Source organism: Nicotiana tabacum, chromosome 8, assembly GCF_000715075.1.
Source record: "Nicotiana tabacum cultivar K326 chromosome 8, ASM71507v2, whole genome shotgun sequence".
Lineage (NCBI taxonomy): Eukaryota > Viridiplantae > Streptophyta > Magnoliopsida > Solanales > Solanaceae > Nicotiana > Nicotiana tabacum.
The window spans coordinates 17,244,644-17,269,824 of NC_134087.1; the positions used below are offsets into that span (position 1 = coordinate 17,244,644).

Below are 25,181 nucleotides of genomic sequence, written 5' to 3' on the forward strand. Positions count from 1 at the left end.
AAAAGAAGTAGAGTATATAGTATGCAATCCGCTTCTGGGAAAAGAAGTAGAGAAAAGAAAGCATACAACTGTATATTACACTAGAAATAAGTATTATTTTGAGAAAGAACCTTACCTTTTAAAGTAAAGACAATTATGTAAATTTCGAAAGGACTCGTGGCCGTTCTAAAACCATGGGTAGTCAACTAGTCATCTGTATATATTATTGAGCTAAAACCATGTCTTAATAATGTTCTCTTTTGTTAGTTGCTTTGACGTGCTTTATTATTGGTGGTGGCTGGCCGGTGAGTATGGGTTGGGCTATTGCATTGCACGGTGGTGCTGGTGACATTCCCCGTGATCTTCCACCGGAACTCCTTCAACCCAGAGAAGCCTGCCTCCACCGTTGTTTACAGATCGGCATTGATGCTCTCAATTCTCACAAATCACCTTTGGATGTTGTTGAACTTATGGTATGTATATCATGCATCTGTTTATTATCTTATTCTTTGTAGCGTGTGATCTACTTTGTTTGTGTTCTTATTGTGTAGTTGTATATATGTACCGTAGTGACAGCTGACATAATAGATCTGTACGAAATGAGTGAAGGGTAAACTTTTGGGTGCCCTTTAATTTGGTTTTAAAAGGAAATCGTTTCGAAACAATTTCTAGTATTTGATTTTGTTTGAACTTTCAAAAGGCTTAACGAAAGATGGCGCTAGATTTCCTCCTTGGGTGTTGTTCTACCCTGGCACTCATTTTCAGAATGTTTTTTACTTTGATTGGTAAAAAACTTCGCCGTCTGTGGGGATCGAACCCACGACCACGTGGTTAAAAGCCACGCGCTCTACCACTGAGCTAAGAAGGCTTGTTGAATGAATGAATGTATTCTTTAGTTAAATTTGATATAGACGGCTACAAAGATACATGCCCTCAGAAGTCCGCAGAACTCAATAGCTTTGGTCAGATTCTGTATTTGTGTTAAGAAAATTCATATATTATGTATAAATTTTCTATCCAGAACCAGTAAGTAAAAATGATTATAGTCCGGAACCATAAAATCCTGGATCCACATCAAGTCGTCATCGTAATTGTTGCACGAGTGTATTTATGGGTAGTTACTCTATGGTTAGATGTAAAAATTCTTTTATAGCAGTATATAAAAGTTAAACTCTTCAAAAACTTGTAATTTTGGAACTCGATCTGAGGCCCTCGGAAACTTCATGTTTTTGTATACTCTTGGTAAACAACAGAGATAAAAGAGAATTGAACTTGAATCAAACAGGTGCGTGAACTGGAAAATGATCCACATTTCAATGCTGGTAGAGGTTCGGTTTTAACCAGCAATGGCACGGTAGAAATGGAAGCTTGCATCATGGATGGAAGTACAAAGAAGTGTGGAGCTGTTTCTGGTCTTTCTACAGTTGTTAATGCTGTATCTCTAGCTAGGCTAGTCATGGACAAAACTCCACATGTATACCTTGCATTTGAAGGAGCAGAAGCATTTGCTAGGGAGCAGGTTCTTGAAAACTTGTCATTGAATATTTTTCTTCTTTGGACATCCCAAAAGATTTGAGACAGGAGCAATCGGCTTAATAACTTGATCACCTGATTGTATCATGTTAAGTATACTTGATTAATTGTGGTGATTTTGTTATCTAGGGGGTTGAAACTGTAGATTCAAACCAGTTTATCACCCCGCCAAATATGGAGAGACTAAAACAAGCAAAAGCAGCTAACAGAGTTCAGGTACTTTTGTCCCAGCTCAGTCATTTTATCCTCGTTGCTGCAATGTAGCATATTTGTGCTTGTTTACTCCTGCTTTCATCTTTGCAATGTAGCATACTTGTTTACCACCTACTGATTGGTTGCTCTTTTTCGCTTCAGTTTTCTTAATAACTTTTTATTGATACTATTTATTGTCACTGCTTCTTTTTATCTTTTCTTTAGCCTAGGGTCGGAAACAGCCTCTCTGTCCTCTTCAGGTAGGGGTAAGGTTTGCGTACACACGACCCTCCGAGGTCCACTTGTGGGAACTGACTGGGATTGTTGTTGTTGTTGTTGTTGTTGTTGTTCTATATTCAGATTGTTTAATGCATCATATCATGGTAAAGATGATACTCAAGTCGAAGTAGTAATTCATTTCTTGCTAACATGCTAACACCACAATGTTCATGTGTACTTGTTCCTCCTCTTCTTGCCTTTAAATATTTGATGGTGTCACGCGATCACTCAAAATTACTTCTCGCTTTGCCTCTAACAATTCTTCCTTTTTCTCTCCATGTTTTGACGTTAATCACTTTGTGTACGAGTAATTAGCAGCCTCAGGATGTGATGATTAACATATGTATGCTTATAAATTTTACAGGTAGATTATACACAACCTACGCCAGTAGTTGATGTAACTCCAGTTCCAAACGGGGATAGCCAGATAGGAACAGTTGGATGTGTAGTTGTTGACAATAATGGAAATTTAGCAGCAGCGACTTCGACTGGAGGATTAGTAAATAAACAAGATGGTTGGTAGAATTGGAGATACTCCCATTGTTGGTGCAGGAACATATGCAAATAAACTATGTGCAGTGTCTTGTACAGGCAAAGGCGAAGCTATTATCCGCGCAACTGTAGCAAGAGATATTGCTGCTCTAATGGAATACAAAGGGCTAACATTGAAGGAGGCAACAGATTATGTTATAAAAGAATCTACACCAGATGGTACTACTGGTTTGATTGCTGTGTCTGCTGCAGGGGAAGTTGTCACACTGTTTAATACTACTGGCATGTTTAGAGCTTGTGCTACTCAATATGGTAATAGAGAAGTAGCAATTTGGTAACTTTTGTTTTTTGTTGTATTTCTTTTGCTTTGGAAGGGGAGCCTTCACGTAACTGTAACTGTAATTGGTAAAGTTGTTGCCATGTAACCAGGAGTTAATGGGTTCGAACCGTGGAAACACCCTCTTGCAAAAATGCGGGATAAGATTGCGTACAATAAACTCTTGTGGTCCGACCCTTTTTCGGACTCCGCCTATAGCGAGAGTTTAGTGCACTAGACTGTTTTTTTTTTTTTTTTGGTATTTCTTTTGCTTTGTAACAAAACTGAGATGGGTAGTTTGTGTGTTTGCTCAAAGTTGAGAATACGAAAAATATCATCTTTTTGGGACGGAAAGAATAGAATTTTATACCAATTTGGGGCTATGATCCTATGAATATGTCGAAGAATTTTTCGAAAATGAAGCATTGTGTATGATATCATCCAAACTAGAGCTTTGCTCTAAGAATATTATTTTATTGAAAATATAAAATAAGATGACAATTTTACCCTCATCATTTTGCTTACAAATCAAGCTTTGTCTAAGAAATTTTAATACAGTCAAGAGAATTAAAAAAGAAAAAGCATAAAGAGCAGGGGTCGGCTTGGTTAGTAGGTACATTTTGCAAGATCAGTTGTACCTTGAATATTAGAAGTAGGTACAATTTGCAAGATAAGTTGTACCTTGAACAGTAGAAGTAGGTCCAATTTGTTGGCCGGCAATATATGGATATTATTATTTAGTCCCCATTATTGTAACCAAGAAATAGAATTGATAAAACCAAGATATCAAAGACCTGGGACAAGATCAATACTAATTCTTTGCTCTTAAAATACAAGACAACCCAGGTAGTTTTTTTATCAGAATCATGGCAGAGGATTCAAAGAAGCTCCCTGATCTTCTTAAAGAATCATCATCATCTCCATTACCCATTCTTGGTTAGCTTCTCTATCTCTTCTCCTTGTTATAATTTTTTTAGTTTCTCACCGTGTGTCCGGTATTCGTATTGGAGCCCGATTATATTCGGATTTGCTCCGCATAGGATCCCATTCGAGAGGAAGTGCAGCCATACCCATACCCATGACTTGGTTGGGAGAGGAAGCGCTCCCTACCAATAATTTTTCTATACCCATGACTTGAACCGAAACTTCTAATTTAGGGAAGAACAGTCATGTTCACTGCACCACATCCTTTGGTGGTCATAATTTTATATTATGTGTATGTCCAACTTAGAATTATTTGATATTTCAAGATAAAGTCCTTGAGAAGATTAGTAACCGGCTAGTGTATAGTGATCTCTAGTGGAGGCGGATTTAGGGCGAATTTTATACGTTCAATTGAATTTATTATTTTCAGCTCGAATTTTATTTAAATATATATAACAGGTATAACTCGTTCTGAACTAATTTACGCTAGATCCTAGATTTGTTTGTTATATCTGGAGCAATAGTAAAGTTATCTTCGTTTGACCTATAGGTTACGGGTTCGAGCGATGGAATCATTCATTGATTCTTGCATTTAGGATGGGCCCTTCCCGAACCCTGCGTGAACTCGGGATATTTCGTGCATCGAATTAATTTTTTTAAATTTAAATTGTGATAATGAAGAAAGTTATGGAACAGATTGGAGTAACCCACCAGCTGGGAAAATGTCATGGCCAGAGTTGGTAGGTATGACAGCAGAGGAAGCAGAAAAGAAGATAAAGGAGGAGAAACCAGAGCTGAAGATACATATAATTCCACCAAATTCTATGGTAACTATGGATTACCGTTTAGAACGGGTCCGTATTTTTGTGGATGCATCTGGAAAAGTTGCCCAAGAGCCTCAACTTGGCTAATCATCTTTCCAAAAATCACTTGTGAACAATGAGAATCAAATGCCTTTTGTACTACGTCTATCCAATCTGGTTTCTCCTTCGCTTACGAATAAAGGTAGGCAAATAAACTATCATGTCAAATTTGTCAATAGGTTCTTGTTTATAAAGTAAACCATTCCTGGCAGATCCATGATTTAAATTTTATGGTTTTAATATTTAAGGTTTTTAATATTGAGTTCATTATATTTTTAAATTTATGGGTACAATGTTACATCCGCCCCCGTCTTCGGTATTATGTCGCTACGGTGTTGTTGGCAGACATTAAGTTGTCATTTTTTCATATAGTTGTGATGTCTGAATTAACTTGCACGTATCTTGATATCAATTTCATCAGCTATTTTGTATAAACACAAATATCGAATAATTCTACCCCAAAATTTAAATAGACCAAAAAAAAATCACCTACGTTATTAAATGTTAAGCCGCGCCCATGAATGCATTAACTAGGCATATCATATGAAATCAAGAATGTCTTTGGTAGTGAAACAGTAGCTTTTATGGACAGGAGAAGTCCCTTTGCTTTTCCTGGTCTCCTTTGTCACGATCTATTGTCAGCACTCAGCAGTGGATGCTTTCTTCTTACGCTCTTAAATAAATAATTTTACTACGCATTATAAGTGTTTGACCAAAAAGTGTTGAGCTTTTTGCTAAACTAATTAAATATTAAGAAGACTTTAGGTAAATCTTAGTCAATGATAATTTATTCCAGATCTATAATAAAAGATGAGAGTAAGTAACCATAACACATATAAGATTTGACTGTAATATCGATTAAATCACACTATACGGGAAGAAAATGACGATTTCCATAATGTTTAACAATCAATAAGGAATACATGGGGGAAATATCACTTATCTTTAATAGAATAGAACCACATGCATTGGGTGTGATGAGACTAACGGTCTATGTTGGAGATCTGAGCTTCCTTGCTTCTTTCTCCTTCATGGAAAGAGAAAGATGATTCCCCCCCCCCAAGAGAATGTGTCTGTCTTTCTATTTGTTCTGCCCCACTTTCTTCTTCTTCTACTTAGTTTATATACTAGACCTTCTCTCTTACCCAACGATCATTGACCATAGTATTTGAATCATTTGACTATATTACGAGTTGACCCCTTGAAATGCCATGATATTCAATTCGTCTCTCAGATATCCTAAATACACAACCTCGGTCGTGACCGAGGTGCATGTCGTTACAGCGTGGCTCGGACACGATAGTTCCAAGTAACCTTCCATCGTCCCTTCCCACACTGATTCTTGTCTAGTCAGATTTTGACTCATACAATTAGTCCCTTCGCCCGTTGGGGTCGCCTCTTGGCGAGCTCGATGGGCGGACTCTGTTGATTCAAAAATTGGGAGAAATCTGAGCGCTTTATGCGAGGGGCGAGCACCTCATGGCGAGGTAGCAACGTGACGTTTCGAGAATTGCGTCGGACCATTACGTCAGTTCAGGATTGGATCGTCACGTCAGTTCACGATGTCATAAATACTTCTCATGCGTCATTATGGCGCACGTTTTCTATGCATTGCGTCATTTCTCGTGCCCTTTCCATTCTCTAAATGGCGGCGTTTGGGTTTTCCGCTTAGGGTATTCATATCCCTATAAATATGGGAGAATCTTCCATTTGAATGTTACGCTTCCCAATCGCTCAAGAGCCTCTTAGCTCTTATTCTTATTCAGTTTCTCATATTTCTGCTTCTGTGAGGATTTGTTGTGACTGTTATCTTTTTTCCCTTGTCACTCTCGTTTCTTTTAATCACCGGAAAAATGGCTAGTGCTTCTTCCAACTCTAAAAGAGCTGTTGGTGCTCCGGTGCCGAAAAATGATGCACCCCTAATTGAAGAGGGGGTGGAGATGGTGGAGGATATGGGTTTTTCCACGGTAGATAAGGTGGTCCCCCACCCGGGGAAGGCGAGGACTGACTTTAATAGCCCAGCTGGAGACTAGCCGGAGCACGTTCCTTCCACGATGGATGTTGCGGAGATCACGGTGTTCAAAGCCAAATGGGGGGATCCCTAATCACATTGAAATGGTGACAGCGGATCAGGACATAGTGCATTTACACCGCCCGGGCTGTTGCACGTTTTATGTGTATCCCTTTGTCATCGGGTACATACTTTCCCTTCCTTCTTTGGTGGTGGATTTCTGCCGCTTTTATGAGGTGTGCCCCGCTCAAGTCTCTCCGTATGCGTACAAGCTTTTCCTTATGCTAATCAAGTATGCGGAGCTGGTCGACCGATGAATTTCTCTAGAGCACATGCTTCACCTCTTCGCCCCCATTTTCTTCGGGGTACGATGATTCACATGCATCACCGAGGAACCAAGAGTTTGGTGGTGAAAATGGACGACAAGGCAAATCGCCGCTTTTGGGAGAGATTCTTCTACATCCGAATAGAGCACGTCATGTCGAACCCGACGGGGTTTCCTGAGACGTGGAATTTTGCTCGTAGATCTTCTTTTCTTTTTATTCTATGTATTTTCTCTTAAGATGGTCGTCGATCATCTCCCTTTAATGACCTCGTTGAGGGTTTATTTATGTTCTTGCAGCTGAGAGAGTACCTCATCCGCCAGTTGCTGATGTTTGCGAGTGGGTGAGCGTGATTCTTCCTCATACGGTGGGGATTCGCAAATGGACACCTTTCCATAAGAAGTTCGGGCGCAAGCCTCTTGCTGGTGAGTTGGCTCGTCGTGGCCCGTTACTTTGTTCTTTGCTCTATATTTTCTTTTACCCTATCCTTGCTTGATTAAATCTCTTCTCATTGGTAGGTCGGACAGGAGTGAGAAGGACAAGGGCTCCTACGCTCGCTTTTCGCCAACCGGCTTTCTTTGCCCGACCCGTGCAAAGGGCACCAGAGGGTGAGAACACCCAATGTGTGGTTGCACGGCAGACCACGTCGGTGACCAGGCCTATTCGTTTTGGAGGTTGATCCCTGGTCAGATACTCCGGTTCTCGCCGTCCATTCAACGGGTGAGCCTTCTTGCAATAGTAGCGAAGAGGCACCGTCAAAGTGGCGGAGGTTTTCAGAGGGAGCATCTTTGATTGAGACGTCCTCGAGGGGCGACCCTTCTTTGGAGGTATCTGAAGTTGGTGGTGACACCGACCGGGTGCGGAGGTAACGCCTATCCGGTTGCGAAAGAGACCATCGTGGCGGGGGGACAAAGTTCGGGGGCTATCATGGTTGTTCCAAGCGGTCCATCGTCATCTCGGCAAAACCGCACCCCTTCTTCGGTCAATGAGAGAGGGACAGGCGTGGTTGTGGATGATTATGAATCGGATTTCGGCATCGACACTGAGGATATGAGGATGTTCGAGGAGAGCTTTACCGGGGTCGATGTAAGGGCGGAAGGTCCTTCTCGTGTGCTCAAGATTCCAATGAATTTCAACCTTTTGGAGGACACGGTGGAGTTAGTGCCTCAATTCGACCTTCTGTGTTCTGCCGCCGAAAGCAAGTCTCTTCGGGAGATCAACTATTCCGCTTTGTCATGAGGTGTGGCTGGGATGGCCTTGAGGGTGAGTTTCTTTTTGTCGTTTTCTTTATTTTGCGCTATTTTGTCTTCGCTAATTCCTCCCCTCTTTTTCTTTCTACTCTTTTTTTTAGACTGACATGCTCGAGATTGAGATTGCTCGTAGGGGTGAGACTAGGGCCGAAGTCTTTCTAAAAATGGATGTAAAGTATCGCCGATACCGCGACAAGTGCTGTGAGATGCACGCACAGCTTAAGGTGCGTTGTGATACTCAGTCCGTTAGGGAAGAGTTGGAGAAAAGGGATGAGGAACTGATGTGGTCTATCCGCAGACGTAGAGAGCTCGAGGAGTTATTCCATGCCAAAGACGAGGAGCTTGAAGTGGGCAAAGGGGTCGGGGTGGAGTGTGAAGACCTTCAGGCGAAGGTGCAGTCATTGCGGGCCGAGCTTGAACAGAACGCCACCAGGGTCACCGATTTAAGTGTAGAATAGACGGAGAAGGTGGCCGATGGACGATGTCCGTAAGGGTGTTAATTCGAGTGATGTCGAATTGTAACCCGTTTGGAGATGGTCGATGGCCGTAAGGGTGTTAATTCGAGCAAGGTCGAATTGTAACCCGTTTGGCGATGGCCGATGGCCGTAAGGGTGTTAATTCGAGCGAGGTCGAATTATAACTCGTTTGACGATGGAGCGGGTTTGCTTGTTGCATTACTTTTATTGGAGAATATCACTTATTGTTGCATTGTTTATGCGTGCGTTGAGGTGAATCACAGTTTGTTTGATTTTGTTTTCATTGGAGAGTAATATGCGTCGGGATGAGTCCCGATTTTTTTAATTTTAGTTTTCATTGGAGAAAGCTATGCCTGTCGCAGGAGTCCCAGTTTACCTAGTCCTTTTTTTGCTCGCCCTAGAAAGGCCGTGATCAGGATGAGCGACGAACTTATTGCTTGGGCTTCTGGGTACCCTGAGACTAAATAAAGTCCAGACGTGATTCGCAATATTTAGTCGGCTGAATTAGTGTAAGATTGTCATGGCAAATATACATGCAAGCTTTTCGAGTTCAAGTTCTGCTTGTGTCGGAGGGACTGTACGTTCCACGAGCTCACCGCTTAGTCCCAAATCATGGAGATTTTCTTAATAATACCAGCTTGTTTTGAGTCGTTTGTCTATTATTTGTAGTACGGTATGGTGTGGAGGGTTCTGCTTGGTGCGTTCGGTGGCATTTGTTCCTTGTTCGTGTACCTGTGAGAATGCTCGTATTCCTATCCCAATCTAAAAAGAAAAAAACGACAAGTTAGATCCAAACGAAATTGCCTGTTACCTTGACCTGGTAAGTGGCGCTGTAAGGCGACGTGTTCCATCCCTTACTCGAATGACGGTTTCAGATTTGGCACCCCTATGTTTGGCTTCGCCGTTAATCGCGTCCAGGCTTCTTATGGGCTGAACTTACCTTGCCCATTGGGATCTCGAGCTCGAGTCCTTGTTCAACCCCGTCCGATGTGCACAGATAATAAGGGAAACATGATATACCCTGTACATAAATTACATTGCGCACACAAGTAAAAAAAATAAAGCAGGATAAGTTGGTTATTTCAAAGAATCATACAATAGGCTATCGCTCCTTCCTAAGAGGTGGAAGTATAAATCGGCATATAACGTTAATACGGCAAGTAGGATTGCGGGCATGCTAAGTGCGTAGTGGCTGTAACCCCACATTGAGTACTCATACGACGTGTCGAACCCATCGCTATAGGCGAGGCATGGGTTTTGTATAGACATCGGACCTAATTTCGATTTCATGTAGATATCTGACCCAAATTGGTTTGGTTATCTCAAAAGCTTATCTATCACTTTTTCGAGTTGGTGTTTATATTGAGATGGTGAGGCTTGATAGACGGGAAGTGATGCTTTGGCTAGTTTTAGATCTAGAGGAAACTAAAATTTTGGCTAAGAAATCCCCACAAACGACGCCAAATTATTTGACCAAAAAGTGTTGAGCTTTTTGCTAAACTAATTAAATAAAACTTTAGGTAAATCTTAGCCAATGATAATTTATTCTAGATCTATAATAAAATATGAGAGTAAGCAAGCATAGCACATATAAGATTTGACTGTAATATCGATTAAATCACACTATACGGGAAGAAAATGACGATTTCCATTATGTTTAAAAATCAATAAGGAATACATGAGTGGAAATATCACCGATATTTAATAGGGTAGAACTCCATGCATTGAGTGTGATGAGACTAACGATCTATGTTGAAGACCTGAGCTTCCTTACTTCTTTCTCCTTCATGGAGAGAGAACGATGATGACCCCCCCCTAGAGAATGTGTCTATCTTTCTATTTGTTCCGCCCCACTTTCTTCTTCTTCTCACTTAGTTTATATACTAGACCTTCTCTCTTACCCAACGGTCATTGACCATAGTATTTGAGTCATTTGACTATGTTACAATTTGACCCCTTGAAATGCCATGATATCCAATTCGCCTCTCAGATATCCCAAATACACGACCTCGGTCGTGGCCAAAGTGCATGTCGTTACAGCGTGGCTCGGACACGACAATTTCAAGTAACCTTCCGTCGTCCCTTCCCACGTCGATTCTTGTCTGGTCAGATTTTGACCCATACAATAGGCATGTTGAATTAATTACAACTTTGATGTTAATATATATATATAAAGGAACGAAAAAGCTAACTTGACACCTCTATTTGGCCAAGAATCACATTTATCTATTTTGTCGTTATTTTGATATTTTTTAATTCATTTATCTAAATAAAATTTTTTACTGAACGTCTCTATATGAAAAGTCGCAACTAAATGTGATCGCTAACCGTTTTGCCTCTATTAGTAATAAAGACTAATTAATTTATAGACAACCATTTTTTCCCTCAAACATCTATCGCAAGTCACTTTTAAAATTATCTTAATTACACCTACATCTCCTCTCCCCATAGTAATTACAACAACTGAATTGAAAGTTGCTTGATAAATTCAGTATCCAAACTGAAATCAATTGCAGCAAAAGATACTACTACTCCATCTCAAAGCAGAAAGAACAAAAAGATAATAAACACATAAAAGTATTATAGTTGTTGCCCCTTCTGATTCGCAGCGTCGATGCATATTTGCTTAGCAGTTTCCACTGATAATCTCTATCTACATAAGATTTTGTGAGCCTGCGTTTTGATAATTGTTGTCCCAAAGTGTTACTTCATTTCTCAAAAAGATTAAATTTTCTATTATTGTATAAATCATTGACTATGTTGACAACAGTTTTTTTTTCTAGGTACGGAATGAGAGGCATATACAACTTTAAAAAATTCTCACATGTGCTTACACTGTGCAGAAAAAACCAACAATGGTATACGCTGCCTGCTTATCTTTATTTTGCTTTTTCTATTTTCCTTCTGAAGGTTATATGAAGCTAAATGAGAAAAAAAATATAGATATTTTGTTGTTTCTGTGCAGATGTTCATTTGAAGGAGCAAAGTTGAAGTGGGATGACTAAATTGCAAGAAAGATGGAAAATAATAATTTTCTCACAAATATACACACTTTTCCGGACAATAGCTAATGACTAATTGAGGGTTTACAATGCGGCCATTGGATTGATCTCTAAAGCAAGAATCCGTTGCTTATTTAATACTCTAGTAGTAATGACATTTTGGACTTTTCTCTCTCTCTCTTTTTTCTGTTATTTGGATGTCCTCCAAGGGACATGACTCATGGAGTTAATTATCACATTAATTGAAATGAGTTTAGGTACTCTTCTATATGGATAATTGTATAGCTATAGTGATAATTCAAAACTAATAGAGTTTGTGCTTAATTTGGATTTGTTTTTATGGGTGATATGTAGTTGAAAATATACCATATGGAACCGGTATGTCTTTACATACAAAAAAGGCTATTCTTGAGTCAGGAAGCTTAAGAACTATTGTGGAATCTTAAAGAAGACAAAGTCGTAGGCTTCTCAACAACATGTTGCTTATATCAGAGTTGAAATTTGTATTGGAATGTAGAGATAAGTTTGTAAACAACGATTAAACCGGCATTTATTTATTTTTCTCATTTTTTTGCCATTATCTTTTTTCTTTTCCCTATTTTTTCCATTTGTATGATCATAAGTTAGAAAAAAATAGAATTTAATTTGTAACAAATTTTAGATGGACATTCATCTTTAGAAGTTCACTTCCAGCAACCAAGTTTTAAAGAATGCTGAATTTGAGATATACTAGAGCTGGTTTTTTAGCCAGCAAAGTTGATATTGTTGAGGTATCTTTGTTATTCACACTATTGAGGAAGAAGGTAGTTAAAATAAATTTATGTGAAAACGCTCTAACAATATTGTTGTTCTTGTCTTTTAATTGCGATACTACTAATATAATTTCGTGAATAAAAAAATATATCTTGAATGTTGAAACCAAAAAAAAAAAATCAAAAAGGAACTAGAAATAAGTTCTTTTCCTTCTCCTATTTCTTGATTCTTTGCCTCTCTGGTGCTTGGATCTTTTTTCTTTTTTTTGAATAAACTATTTTTTTTTAATTTATTGGATTGGCGATGAGAACATTGAAAGAGAAAAAAGTAAACTTCTTGAGAATTTTGCACAAAGTTAGGAGAAGAAATTAGAGATTTGTAAATACTATAAAGAAGGGAGCAAAGTATTTTATTTTACATCTATACATTTATGATGTATAAAAATTTATTTACAATATCATGTCATATTTACCTATTATAGCGAATAAGCAAATAATATATTTTATTTTTAAAATTATAAATTCTTTTTTATATTAAATCGCATATATATATATATAACTTAAACTGCAATTATTTGAATTAACTGTGGAAAAGGAGAAAAAAATTAATTTATCGAGGATAGTAGAGATTTAAAGGGTTTTCAAGAATAGATGAATTAAGAGGGGGGAAGAGGAAAGAAATCAATAATGATCGCACAGATTCAATGACTTTTATAGAATAGGAGAATTGGTAGGGAGTTTAAAAAATATATTCAGAAAAGAAAAGAAGAATAATCAAAGGAAGAAGTTAAAAAAGGAAAAGGAATAGGGAAACAAATAGATAATGAAAATACAATTCATTGGACAGACATCACAACTTTAGATGTCACTTTTTTGTTTATTTTTTAGTTGCCTTGTATTCATTTCAAGTATTATGATTTGAGTAGAAGATCCTTTTTTTTTTAAAGGAAAAACTTAAGCTGTGCTATCTAATGAAAGAATAGGCATGTTTTAGATATGTATTAGACTAAGGAAATAAGGAGCGCATGAACACACATATATAAGTGAAAAAATTGCTTATAATTCTTTATTTCTTTAAAAAGTCAGTTTATGAAAGATTTATCCATTTAACCTCAATCAATATATGTACACCAAAATTTATCTCTTTTATTTTAATTAAATTTATATTTTTTATAACTGCACGAAGCGCAGATAAATTCACTAGTTACTAAGTAATTTTATAATTGTATAGGTCGAAATCTATCTCAGAATATTTAGGGCAAGGTCGAGAAAAGAATCAGTCAAGGTCGACCAGGAAATAGATAGACTCGTGGTCAAGGTGTCAACAACGGTCGAGGACGAGTACCACAGAAAAAGCTGTAACGGCTAGTTTTTAAAATATGATATTAAAGAGAATATTCCATTGTATATTCTCTGCACTTTTACTATTAGGGTTTGTTGGGGGTATGTCACATATAAATAGGAAAAAAGATAATGAATAAGGTCAAGTGACATTCATTTGATAAGAACGGATCTCTGGTAAAGATACAACCACTACCTTTTTACCAAAATTCTTGTTCATATTATTTCACACCTATCCATCAGATCCGATAATATTTCGAATGTTCCAGGATTTATCTATCACTCATTATTGTGAGGAGGAACAATCATCTAGTTCACCCTTTGTTGGGGTCAGGGCTCAATTTTTTTTCTTTACATTTACAACTCATGAGTGCTATTTGAGGGCATCATATATCAAAGTTTACTTGAATTTCAGCTGAATTAAACAATACTAAGCGACAAAATGCACGAGATGCAAGAGGAGTCTAGTTCTTTAAAAACACTGCCCATTTAGCATTCAGTGACATCTTTGACCTAAAACAGCTTGTTGCTATGTAACTCACAGAGCAGGATAATTTTGGCGCAATCATCGCAAAGCCTATTGCATCAAAAGGAAAATATAACATCAACCTTATGTTCAGAATGCATATTATGGAACTGCGTTTTTATGTTCTACGCTTTCACATTGTTAAAATACAATCGAGTTGTTTAAGCTAAAAATCAATAAGTTAGTGTTACCCAACTTGTTGCGCTTAGCTTGTTTTAAGCCGTTTTTAACTTATTTTAATTACTTTTTGGCTTTGTCAAACACTTAAAAAGCTATAAAAAAGAGCTTAAAAGCAAATCTGACCAGCTTAAAAGTCAATCCATTGTATATTCTCTGCACTTGTACTATTAGGGTTTGTTGGAGGTATGTCCCATATAAATAGGAAAAAAGATAATGAATAAGGGCATGTGACATTAATTTGATAAGAACGGATCTATGATAAAGATACAACCACTACCTTTTTACCAAGATTCTTGTTCATATTATTCCACACCTATCCAACAAATCCGATAATATTTCGAAAAAGTTCCATGATTTATCTATCATTAATTAGAGGTTCGTGAATCTTCCCCTTCTTAGTGTCTTGATTCATTCAGTCTATATTTACTGAATGATTTAGACTTGAGCAACTGTATCCCTTCATCTCATGAGTGATTTGCCCATGCCTCTTGTATCTCGTGCATCTTCTAATGCAATATTCCAATTGTCACCTTCTTAGTGATTCACGTATCATGCCTTGTTAGTCACACATAATTTCACGTGTCATATTTATTTTCTACTAATACAGATAGTCCCCCCACTTGCCGAATATTCTGCAATTGAATATTTGGGAAGTGGTATGTATTTATGGCGGGAATTTTTGCCACAGTTTCCCATGTATCATTATGTCTTCTTTAGAACCAATGCATCGTATGTCACTTCCATTTAATGCATGTGCCATGTGGCCTATGTCGATTGGGTTTGCGACTCTTCAGCGGATTTTAGGGCTTTCTTATGGTTGCGTCAGTCACGAAGTTACTGTTTCATTATGACGTCACCATCATGACTTACTTTACATGATGATTGCTTCTTCTTATAAATTCCCCATGTACCTTTAGTTTCATGAAAACCCTCAATCTACGTTATTCTTCTTCTCTAATCGTTCTTATTCTTCAGTATGCATTATTTTCTTGCATCCATGTCTTCATCAAACCCCAATCCTCGCAAAACAGTAATTGTAGATGAACTTCCCCCTTCATCTGCTCCTGTTAGGAGTAAAAGAGGGGGTAGTTTACATAGTTTATGGTCTTTGTCTATTTGTGGTTCTACTTCTCAACCCAATATTGTTGCCCCTTCTTCATCTAGGAATAGGGCTTCTTCATCCCATAGAACTTCTACCAGAAATAGGGAATCAAGTGAGCCCCTTCGAGAACCAACAGTTGACAAAATTATTCCTGCAGAATTTTTTTTCTCCACTGATCGTGAATCAATTAGAAATCAAGTTACTTCTATGACTTCCCATGATCGTGCCGATGTTTATCCTTCTCAGATTACTAATGGCTTGTTTTTCTTGTGCGAAGAGAATGCTACTGGAAACAAGATTTTCCAATTTTAGTTCCTGGTCCAAATTAAAGGATAACTTCGTTCCTGGCTGGTTATTCTTTCGTTTACACATATCCTTTTACTTTAGGTTTCAGGCTCCATATTGACCCAGTTATCATAGAATTTTATCGTTTCTTCAACGTTTGCTTAGGACAGATTGATCCTATTGTATGGAGAGTTGTTGCATATTTACGATACCTATATAATCTGGCCTTTTTACCCTTTACCTCTCAACACTTGCTTCATCTTTATTCCCCTAAATTGTTCTATTCGAGGGTTTTTACTCTCTCTGCCAGGAGCAAAAGGGTTTTGGGTAGCCCTGAAGATGATAAGGACCGTGGTTGGTACGCCCGTTTCATTGCTGCTCCCACAAGTAGTTTAGTGGGTGAAGAGAATATGACCTTTTCCAGAGAAATGAAATTTTGCACGTAAGTTCTTTTCATATATTATTTTATAAAGGAGGAAGAAACTGACGATCTCATGGTTGTTTTTTGTCTCTTTTTACCAACCATGGATGTTTTTGCTGAAATACCAGACTTCCGTGCTTGGGTAGAGAAGTTGTTATCGGTTGCTCCTATAAAAAGAAGGTCTCGGAAATACCTTTCTCAAGTTTGACTGGAAAGTCAAAACTCATGGTATCCTTCCCATTAAATTTCTTCCTTTCTTTCGTATTTATTTGGGGATTTTTAACTTTTTCCTCTGTTAGAATTTTCCATTCGAGGTGTCAGTGCCGCGTCTATTACTTCATCAAGCTTTCTTTATCTCTTGCTCAAGAAATGATATTGAATTCTTCATCGAAGAGAAAAGCTGTGAGAGCTCATGGCTCTGAAGGTGAAGAGGAACGAGAAGAGGGTTCCTTAGTGCGCAGGCCTCGGGCTAGGAGATGCGTTATTTCGGATGATGAAGCCACCCCAAGCCAGGAAGGCTTTGACTTGACTGCTGAGATTGCAAAAGCTAAGGAAACTATTGATAAACTCAGCAACGTCGGAACTTTTCCTCACCTGAGGTCGACGTTCCCGAAGGTGATGAACTTACTCCTTGTGAAGTTGATGTTCAAGCCTCTTCTGCTCAAGTTGTATCTTCTCCCGTTGCTGATGATGTCTTATTGGATTCTGCCTCTCTTACTGCTGATAGTACTGCTTTAGATCCTGCCCCATAGTGTTCTGTGAACTTTTGTTGGGAAGTTTTTTTTTTTTTACTTTTGGAATAGTTGGCAAGTTTTTACCCATAGTCTGTTTTGGGGTTTGTTATCAAAATTCCTTGGTTTTAACTAAGTTTATACTTAGTTTTAGCCAGGTTTAATATATAATATTTTGTTTGAGTTTCCGTTCTACTCTTTAATTTGCATTTAAAAATGCTTTAGTATTTCGTGATTTTTGAATAAACACGAATTTTTATAAAAGAGGGCCATTTTATAAACGACACTAATGAAGATGACGTCTCAACTTCATATTGGTGTAGACATAGGAAAAAAGTAGGAAAATACATATTTCAAAGAAATCTCTTGAATAATTTGAGGAAGTTTTGTATTTTGAACTTTCAAATTATATAACACTTTACATGCATTCACGTAACCTTTTGTACAACATCTACAACTCTTTCATAACTATTTTCTTTATAACAAATTCCACAAAATTCTAGGGTATATTTTTCAACCCATGACTAAATATTGCCTTTAACCTTAGTACTCATAGGATCTTATAATTTATGTCCGCGAGTTTACACTTTATGAAAGCTTAATACAAAAGGTTTTTGATTCAGACTTGTTTCTTGGCTCTTGACTTTTGATTTCTGGGTCGATCCAAACTTGAACTGACTTTTAGTCTTCTTTCTTCTTTGACTTGCAGTCTTCTTTGCCTGCTACCTATAGTCCCCCAAGCGTTAGAGCTTTGAAGTATAAAATCTCGAGCACTTGATTATTCCTTCCATATGATCCATTTCCTGAAAAGAAAAATACATACGAGACTCGGAGGTATATTTTTAGATGATGACTGCTTAACACTTTTTATTTCCATCAAAAAGGTTGTAACCCAGACCGGGGATGATTTGCATCCCGCTTGTCTTTTAGGTCTAAAATCATCATTTGGTTTGGGCAAGCTTTGTGCCTATTATCTAAAATGGTTAGTATAATTAAAAGGAATAAATCTAAACCTTGCATAAACGATAGCTGACCGGAGGTTCTTCTTTTTAGAAGTAATACTTTTCAAATGAACAACATTCCAATTTGATGGGAGTACTTTGCCGTCCATTGTTTCCAACTCATATGCACCATTTCCAGTAATACCTCGAATCATGTAAGATCCTTCCCAAATTGGACTCAATTTCCTGCGTTGGCCACTTTTGATGATTGAAAAACTTTTTTGAGTACGAAGTCCCCAATCTTGAAGTATCTAAGATGAGCTTTCCGATTGTAATATCGCTCAATAATTTGCTTTTGCGCTCCATTCTTATTAGAAATGTTTCTCTCCTTTCTTCAAGCAAATCGAGATTTATTTGCATCTCTTCCTCATTTGATTCTTCGGTTTCTTAGGTATATCTTGTACTCGGTTCACCTATTTCAACTGGGATTAAGGCTTCAGCACCATACACAAGTGAGAATGAAGTCTCTCCCGTACCTGTTTTCGATGTCGTCCGACAAGCCCATAAGACTCCTGGTAATACTTCTGGCCACTTACATTTTGAATCCTCTAATATTTTCTTCAAGTTATTAATAATAACCGTGTCTGTTGATTTAGCTTGTCCATTAGCCACATGATGATAAGGTGTTGAAGTTATCCTTTTAATCTGCTAACTCTGAAAGAATTCTGTGATTTTTGCGCCTATGAATTGCGGGCCGTTATCACACACGATTTCGCTTGGAACTCCAAAGTGGCATATAATATTTCGCCAAATGAAGTCCCTGACCTTTTTTTACCACACCTATTTGAAGTCACTTGCTTCTACCCACTTGGTAAAATAATCGGTTAGTAGTAGTAAAAATCGTACCTTTCCTTTGGCTTGTGGTAGTGGACCCACGATATCCATCCTCCACTTCATAAAAGGCCATGGTGCAATAGCCGAATGCAATAACTCTGCTGAGCGATGCATGTTGTTAGCATTTGTCACATTTGGCTACAAAGTTTTCCGCATCTTCTTCTATTTTTGGCCAATAATATCCTGCTCGAATTGGAGTTTTTACCAAGGATCTTCTTCCTGTGTGATTTCCACAGTGTCCCTCATGTACTTCTCTCATCACATACTCTGTTTGAGAAGGTTTGAGACACCTTGCTAAAGGTCCATCAAACATCTTTCGATATAGGTTGCCACGATCCAAACAATAACGGGCAGCTTTTCGTCGAAGTGCCTGGGCCTTTTTCTTATCTTCGGGTAGAATCCCGTTCTGCAAAAAATTAACGATCTCGTTTATCCAATCCCAAGTTAAATTATTGAAATTTACCTCGTTTTTGTATTGATCGAGTGTTGAATGAATCAAATGTATTATGGAAGCTTTTTCTTCATTTTTCACTTCTGCAGTAGATGCGAGATTAGACAGTGCATCTGCTCCAGCATTTTCTTCCCCGAGTATTTGCATGATTTTCCATGATTGGAATTGTCTGATTAAGTCTCGTGCCTTTTCCAACTACTATTGCATCCTCGCCTCTCTAGCTATATAAGTCCCCTACATTTAATTAACTACAAGACGCTCTTGATTATAACCTGCACTATTCCGAGCTCTCGTGCCAATTTCAGACCTGCAATTACAGCTTCATATTCTGCTTCATTGTTAGTAATGGGATGACATTTTATTGTCTGCCTTATAGTTTCTCCCGAAGGTGTGATTAGAATAATGCCTAAACCCTCTCCTTGAACATTCGAGAAGCCATCAGTAAATAGGGTCCATGTACCTAGATTAGACCCGTTGAATACCTAAAGTTCCTTTCCTGCTTCTGGTACTATTCCTCAGCTGAAGTTTGCCACGAAATCTGCTAAAACCTATGATTTTATCGCAGTTCTAACTTGATATGTGATATCACATTCACTTAGTTCTATAGCCCACTTAGCTAATCTACCTGATAGTTCTTGCTTATGTAATATATTTCTTAAGGGGTAAGTGATCACTACAGAGATAGAGTGACATTGAAAATAAGACCTCAACTTTCTAGATGCCATGATTAGTGTTAAAGCATGTTTTTATAAATAAGGATATCGAGTTTCAGCATCCAATAAAAACTTGTTAACATAATAAATTAGAGATTGTTTACCTTTGTCTTCTCGAACTAACACTGCACTTACCGCCATTTCTGACACAGCGAGATAGAGGAGTAGCCTTTCTCCATCCTTCGGTTTAGCCAGCAACGGTGGGTTTGACAAGTATGTTTTTAGATTTTTGAGTGCTTGTTGGCATTCCTCAGTCCACTCAAATTGGCTTTGCTTTTTCAACATTAAAAAGAACTTAAAACTCTTCTATGAAGATTTAGAAATAAACCTTCCCAATGTTGTTATCTTACCTGTCAACCTCTGTACCTCTTTTTTGCTCGTGAGTATGTCTGGTATTTCTTCAATGGCCTTAATTTGTGCTGGGTTTACTTCAATTCCTTGGTTAGAAACAAGAAAACCTGGAAACTTACCTGAAGACACACCAAATGCACACTTTTCGGGATTTAACTTCATATTGAATTTGCGGAGAATTTGAAATATATCTGACAAATGTTAGATGTGATGCTCCGCTTGTATTGACCTGACTAGTATGTCATCGATGTAGACTTCCATGGTTTTTCTTAGGTGTTCTTGAAACATTTTCATTACTAACCTCTGGTATGTGGCTCCAGCATTCTTTAGGCAGAAAGGCATGACTTTATAACAGTAAGTCTCTCTGTCTGTAATATAAGAAGTTTTTTCCTTATCTAAAGGAGCCATTTTTATCTGATTATATCCTGGATAGGCATCTAAAAACTCAATAATTCATGACATGCAGTAGCATCAATTAGTTGATCTATGAGCGGTAAAGGAAAAGAATCTTTAGGGCAAGCTTTATTCAAGTCAGTATAGTCTACACAAACTCGCCATTTACCATTCTTTTTCGGCACCGCTACAATATTAGCTAGCCAATTAGGATATTTTACGTCTCGGATAGACCTGATTTTTAAAAGCTTTTGTACCTCATCCTGAATCACCTGGTTTTTAAAGGATCCTTGCTTCCTTTTCTTCTATTTGACATGTGGATATGTTGGATCTTCATTTAGCTTATGGGTCATCACCTCCGATGGTATACCTGTCATATCCAAATACGACCAAGCAAAGTAGTCTGCGTTAGCTTTTAAGAATTTAATTAACTTACCTTCATCTCTGCGCTCAGGTTGGTTACGATGTAAACTTTTCTATCCGGCCAATGTATAAACAGCACCACCGCTTCGAGTTCTTCAATTATTGTTTTGATGTTTTCGTTCTCTTCTGGCTCTTGAATGATATCAAGCCTTGAGTCTACATCTTTTTGCCCATCTCCAATTGAGGTTTGTGTTGCTAAATCCTCACCTGAATTCTGTAATTGCTATTTTTTATCTGCAACATCGTTATTTATGCTTGAATCCGCCACTGAATTGATAATTCTAGAAGCTTGCTGATCACCACAGATTTGTCTAATTCCCATTGTGAAGGGAACTTAATAACTTGATGTAACATAGATGGAATAGCATCCATATCATGAATCCAAGGTCTGCCGAGAATCATATCATACGCCATGTCCGTATCTATCACTTGAAATTTTGTATCTTTGACTACTCCTTCTACAAATATGGTGAGCACTATTTTCCCTTTTGTAACAACACTCGAATTGTCAAATCCAGATAAGGTACGTGTTTTGGGCACCAATTTATCATCGACTTGCATCTTGTTTACCACTCTTAAAAGAATGATATTTACAGAGCTACCTAAATCAATCAAAACCCGTTTCACATTAGTATCATGTACAAGTAAAGATATTACCAATGAATTATTATGAGGGATCATCACGCCCTCTGCATCTGCATCATCAAACGTTATGCTATCTTCTTCCAAAACTTGGCAATTCGCTTTTCGTGGGTAACTGTGATTTTGACGTCTTTTTACAGCTATATACGTCACACTGTTGACCTCCTCTCCTCCGCTTATCATATTAACTGTTCTTTTTGGTGACGGAGGTTTTGGTGGCTCCTGTCTATTCTTTATATACGCTTGTTTACCCTTCTCACTAACACAAATCGGTTAAATAACCTTGTTTTAACAAGTGCTCTATTTCACCTTGTAGCAATCTGCAATATGTTGTTTTATGACTGTTATCACTATGAAACTCGCACTAGAAATCTGGATTTCTTCTGTTAGGGTTAGATCTCATTTCTTTTGGCCACCGCACCTTATCTCTCATACTTCTTAAAACAGCTACCAAATCTGAAATGCTAAAATTGAAACTATAATCACCAATCATTGCCTTTGTATTAACATTGTTATCTCGCGTATCTCGCTCCTTTCTAAACTTGGATGATGAACCCACATCTTTGTCCCTTGATCTAGAACCGTACCTCGGGTTTTCGTGTTTAGAACGTGAATCCCTTTCTGCTGATCCCATATAAGGTTTGTACATGTTCTTACCGAACCTTTTTTTAGTTTCTATTTGCCTCGAACTTGTTCTTTCATCTCCCCGTGATTGAGTGATAGTATTTTCTTCTATCCGCAGCTTCGTGTTATACCTATTATAAACATCATTCCAAGTTGTAGCATATAATTCTCATAATCTTTCTTTGAGTCTCCTCGTGGCTTCTGAGCTTTTTTCATTTAGGTTACTTGCAAATTCCATGGCCGCCCAATTATCAGGTACACGTGGTAACATCATTTTTTCACGCTGAAATCTATCCACAAATTCCTTGAGTAGCTCTGTATCTCCTTGTTTTATTTTGAAGATGTCTTCCATCCTCTTTTCAACTTTGAGCTCCCGAGTGTGCTTTTATAAATGAATCTGCAAGTTCAGCAAAAGAATCAATAAAATTTTCATGTAAAAGAGAATACCATATTAGTGCTCCTTTTGTGAGTGTTTCGCCAAATTTTTTGACCAGCACCGACTCAATTTCTTGCTTGATTAAGTTGCCTTTCATGCCAGTTGTAAACGCAGTTACATGGTCTCGTGGGTCGGTTGTTCCATCATACTTCAGAATATCGGGCATCCTAAACTTTTTTGGAATCGGCAAGGGAGCAGCAATTGGCTTCCAGGGCTATTGAAAATATTTATCAATATCCACTCCTTTAATCACGGGTGGCACACCGGGTCTTTGCTCTATGCGATCATTCTGCTCCTTGAGCTGCTTCTGCAAAGTTAGTACTAAACTTTGTAAATCAGAATTATTTGGGTACCGAAGGGATTGGAGTTTCATCCTCTTGTTGATTCTGTTGGTTCAGTTGGTTTTGTTAGTTGTTGTCATTGGCAGTCGACATGATTGTTTGATAGAAAAATGAATTTGAAAAGTGAAAAGATTATCAGATCTCCGATAACAGAACCAATTTGTTTAACCAAAAAATGCATCTTTCGGTCCAAGCCTATTTTTAGAAGAACTCGGGTTACTGATAACCAAGAAATTTTGTACTTTCTCAATTATATGAAAGAAAATAAACAAGAATAAGTAAGGAAATAACTGATTGCAAAGTTAATATAGAGAAAAGCAGAAAAGTAAAGTGAATATATTCCAATATTGACTCAGATGTCTTTACAAATGAATTTCTCTTCCCTTCTATAGGAATTTACAAGTATAACATTTCCTTCTTTTTATGGCTGGATCATTATGAACATTAATGGCATTAATGATCCGTTATAATTGGCAATCGTAACTGTTTATGGAGATTCTATAATGGTTCCAATTCTTTTTCCTCATTAATTAGAGGTTCGTGAATCTTTCCCTTTTTACTATCTTGATTCATTCAGCCCATATTTACTGAATGATTTAGACTCGAGCAACCACATCTCTTCATCTCGTGAGTGATTTGCCCGTGCCTTTTGTATCTCGTGCATCTTCTAATGCAATATTATAGTTGGCACCTTCTTAGTGATCCATGTATCATGCCCTGTCAGCCACACATAATTCCACGTGTCATATTTATTTTATACTAATACAAGCTGCATTTTCGGAACCCTCATCTAAAGATATTATCATTATCTAGGTTTAATCAATCATTATATAAGTATAATCATTTTAATCGAAAGTTAACATTTTTTATCAAACAATAGTGAATACTAAAATAAGGTAAAAATTAGAGCATTTTGAATAAAATGACAAACGCTTTTGATAAGTATACATATATGATATGGTAACATCTTAACCTTCGTTAAGGGTATGTTTTGGAGGCTAACTTGTGATTGGATTTGGGTGATAATAATTTGAACTGTTTATCTGAAAATAGATTTTTTATAGGGAAGCAATTACACTCATCAATTTTCAACAGAGCAAAAAATTGGTGGTAGTTACACACTTACACCATGCAACTACAAAATGACTTTTCAGTTTTTTCCATATTTAATATTTCTTGTACACTTATACTTGACACACATTAAAACCTATTTACATAATCATTTGAAAATTAATTAGTTAATTTTATAATAAGGTTTTGTTTTAATCTAAAATAAACGAATATCAAATATAATTACACTTGTGTAACCATGATACTAGAAATTACACTACAATTATGTTATAATAGATAAAAATATCATTATAATTATCATAATGTGTAATTAATTGACTGTATAATTATTATTATTATCCTATTAATAATTACACATCCTAGTAATTATCTAAACAAATCCTAATTCCATCTCAAACAAGGATAAGGGGTGATGACTAGGGGTGAGCATCAGTCGGTCCGGTTATGAATATTATCGGTTTAACATATCGATTATCGGTTTATAAATTTAATAAACTGATAACTGAACCGATAAGATATCGGTTATCGGATATCGGCTTATCGGTTATCGATCATTATCGGTTCAGTCATTGATTTACCCGATAAGATAATTCAATCTAGAGTTAAGCAAAAAAGAAAAAAGAAAAGAAGTGAAACCTATAACAAAATCGAAACAATTTCAGACCCCACAAAAGAAAGGAAAGGATCAGCTCTTGGAATTTATTTTTCTGAGAAGTCAAACCTACCTCTAACCAAAAATCTACTGAACTTAATCAAACCCCATAATCATGTTAAGTTCTTGAATATACTTTAGCTAGTCAACCCTAAAAGATTTTTAAAACACTGAATTCATCAAATCACATAAGAAAAGTCACAAAGAAACACTAAACAACAACAACAACAATAACAACAACCCACAATAACAACAACCCAGTATAATCCCA

The 25,181-nt window shown here is 37.4% G+C and overlaps 1 protein-coding gene, 1 non-coding gene and 1 pseudogene across 2 annotated transcripts; 2 read left to right on the top strand and 1 right to left on the bottom strand.

Annotated features, from left to right (window-relative positions):
• Window positions 1-118: 118 nt before the first annotated feature.
• LOC107822837 (isoaspartyl peptidase/L-asparaginase-like) lies at window positions 119-3,164 on the top strand (annotated as a pseudogene).
• On the bottom strand, window positions 776-847 carry TRNAK-UUU (transfer RNA lysine (anticodon UUU)). Its single transcript has one exon. It is a non-coding gene; the product is annotated as a tRNA-Lys (tRNA).
• Window positions 3,165-3,541: 377 nt separating the features above from the next.
• LOC107822839 (subtilisin inhibitor) lies at window positions 3,542-4,789 on the top strand. Its single transcript, XM_016649406.2, has 2 exons — window positions 3,542-3,727; window positions 4,412-4,789. Exons 1-2 carry the CDS (start codon window positions 3,658-3,660, stop codon window positions 4,624-4,626), a joined length of 285 nt encoding a protein of 94 aa, XP_016504892.1. The 5' UTR covers window positions 3,542-3,657; the 3' UTR covers window positions 4,627-4,789.
• Window positions 4,790-25,181: the final 20,392 nt, after the last annotated feature.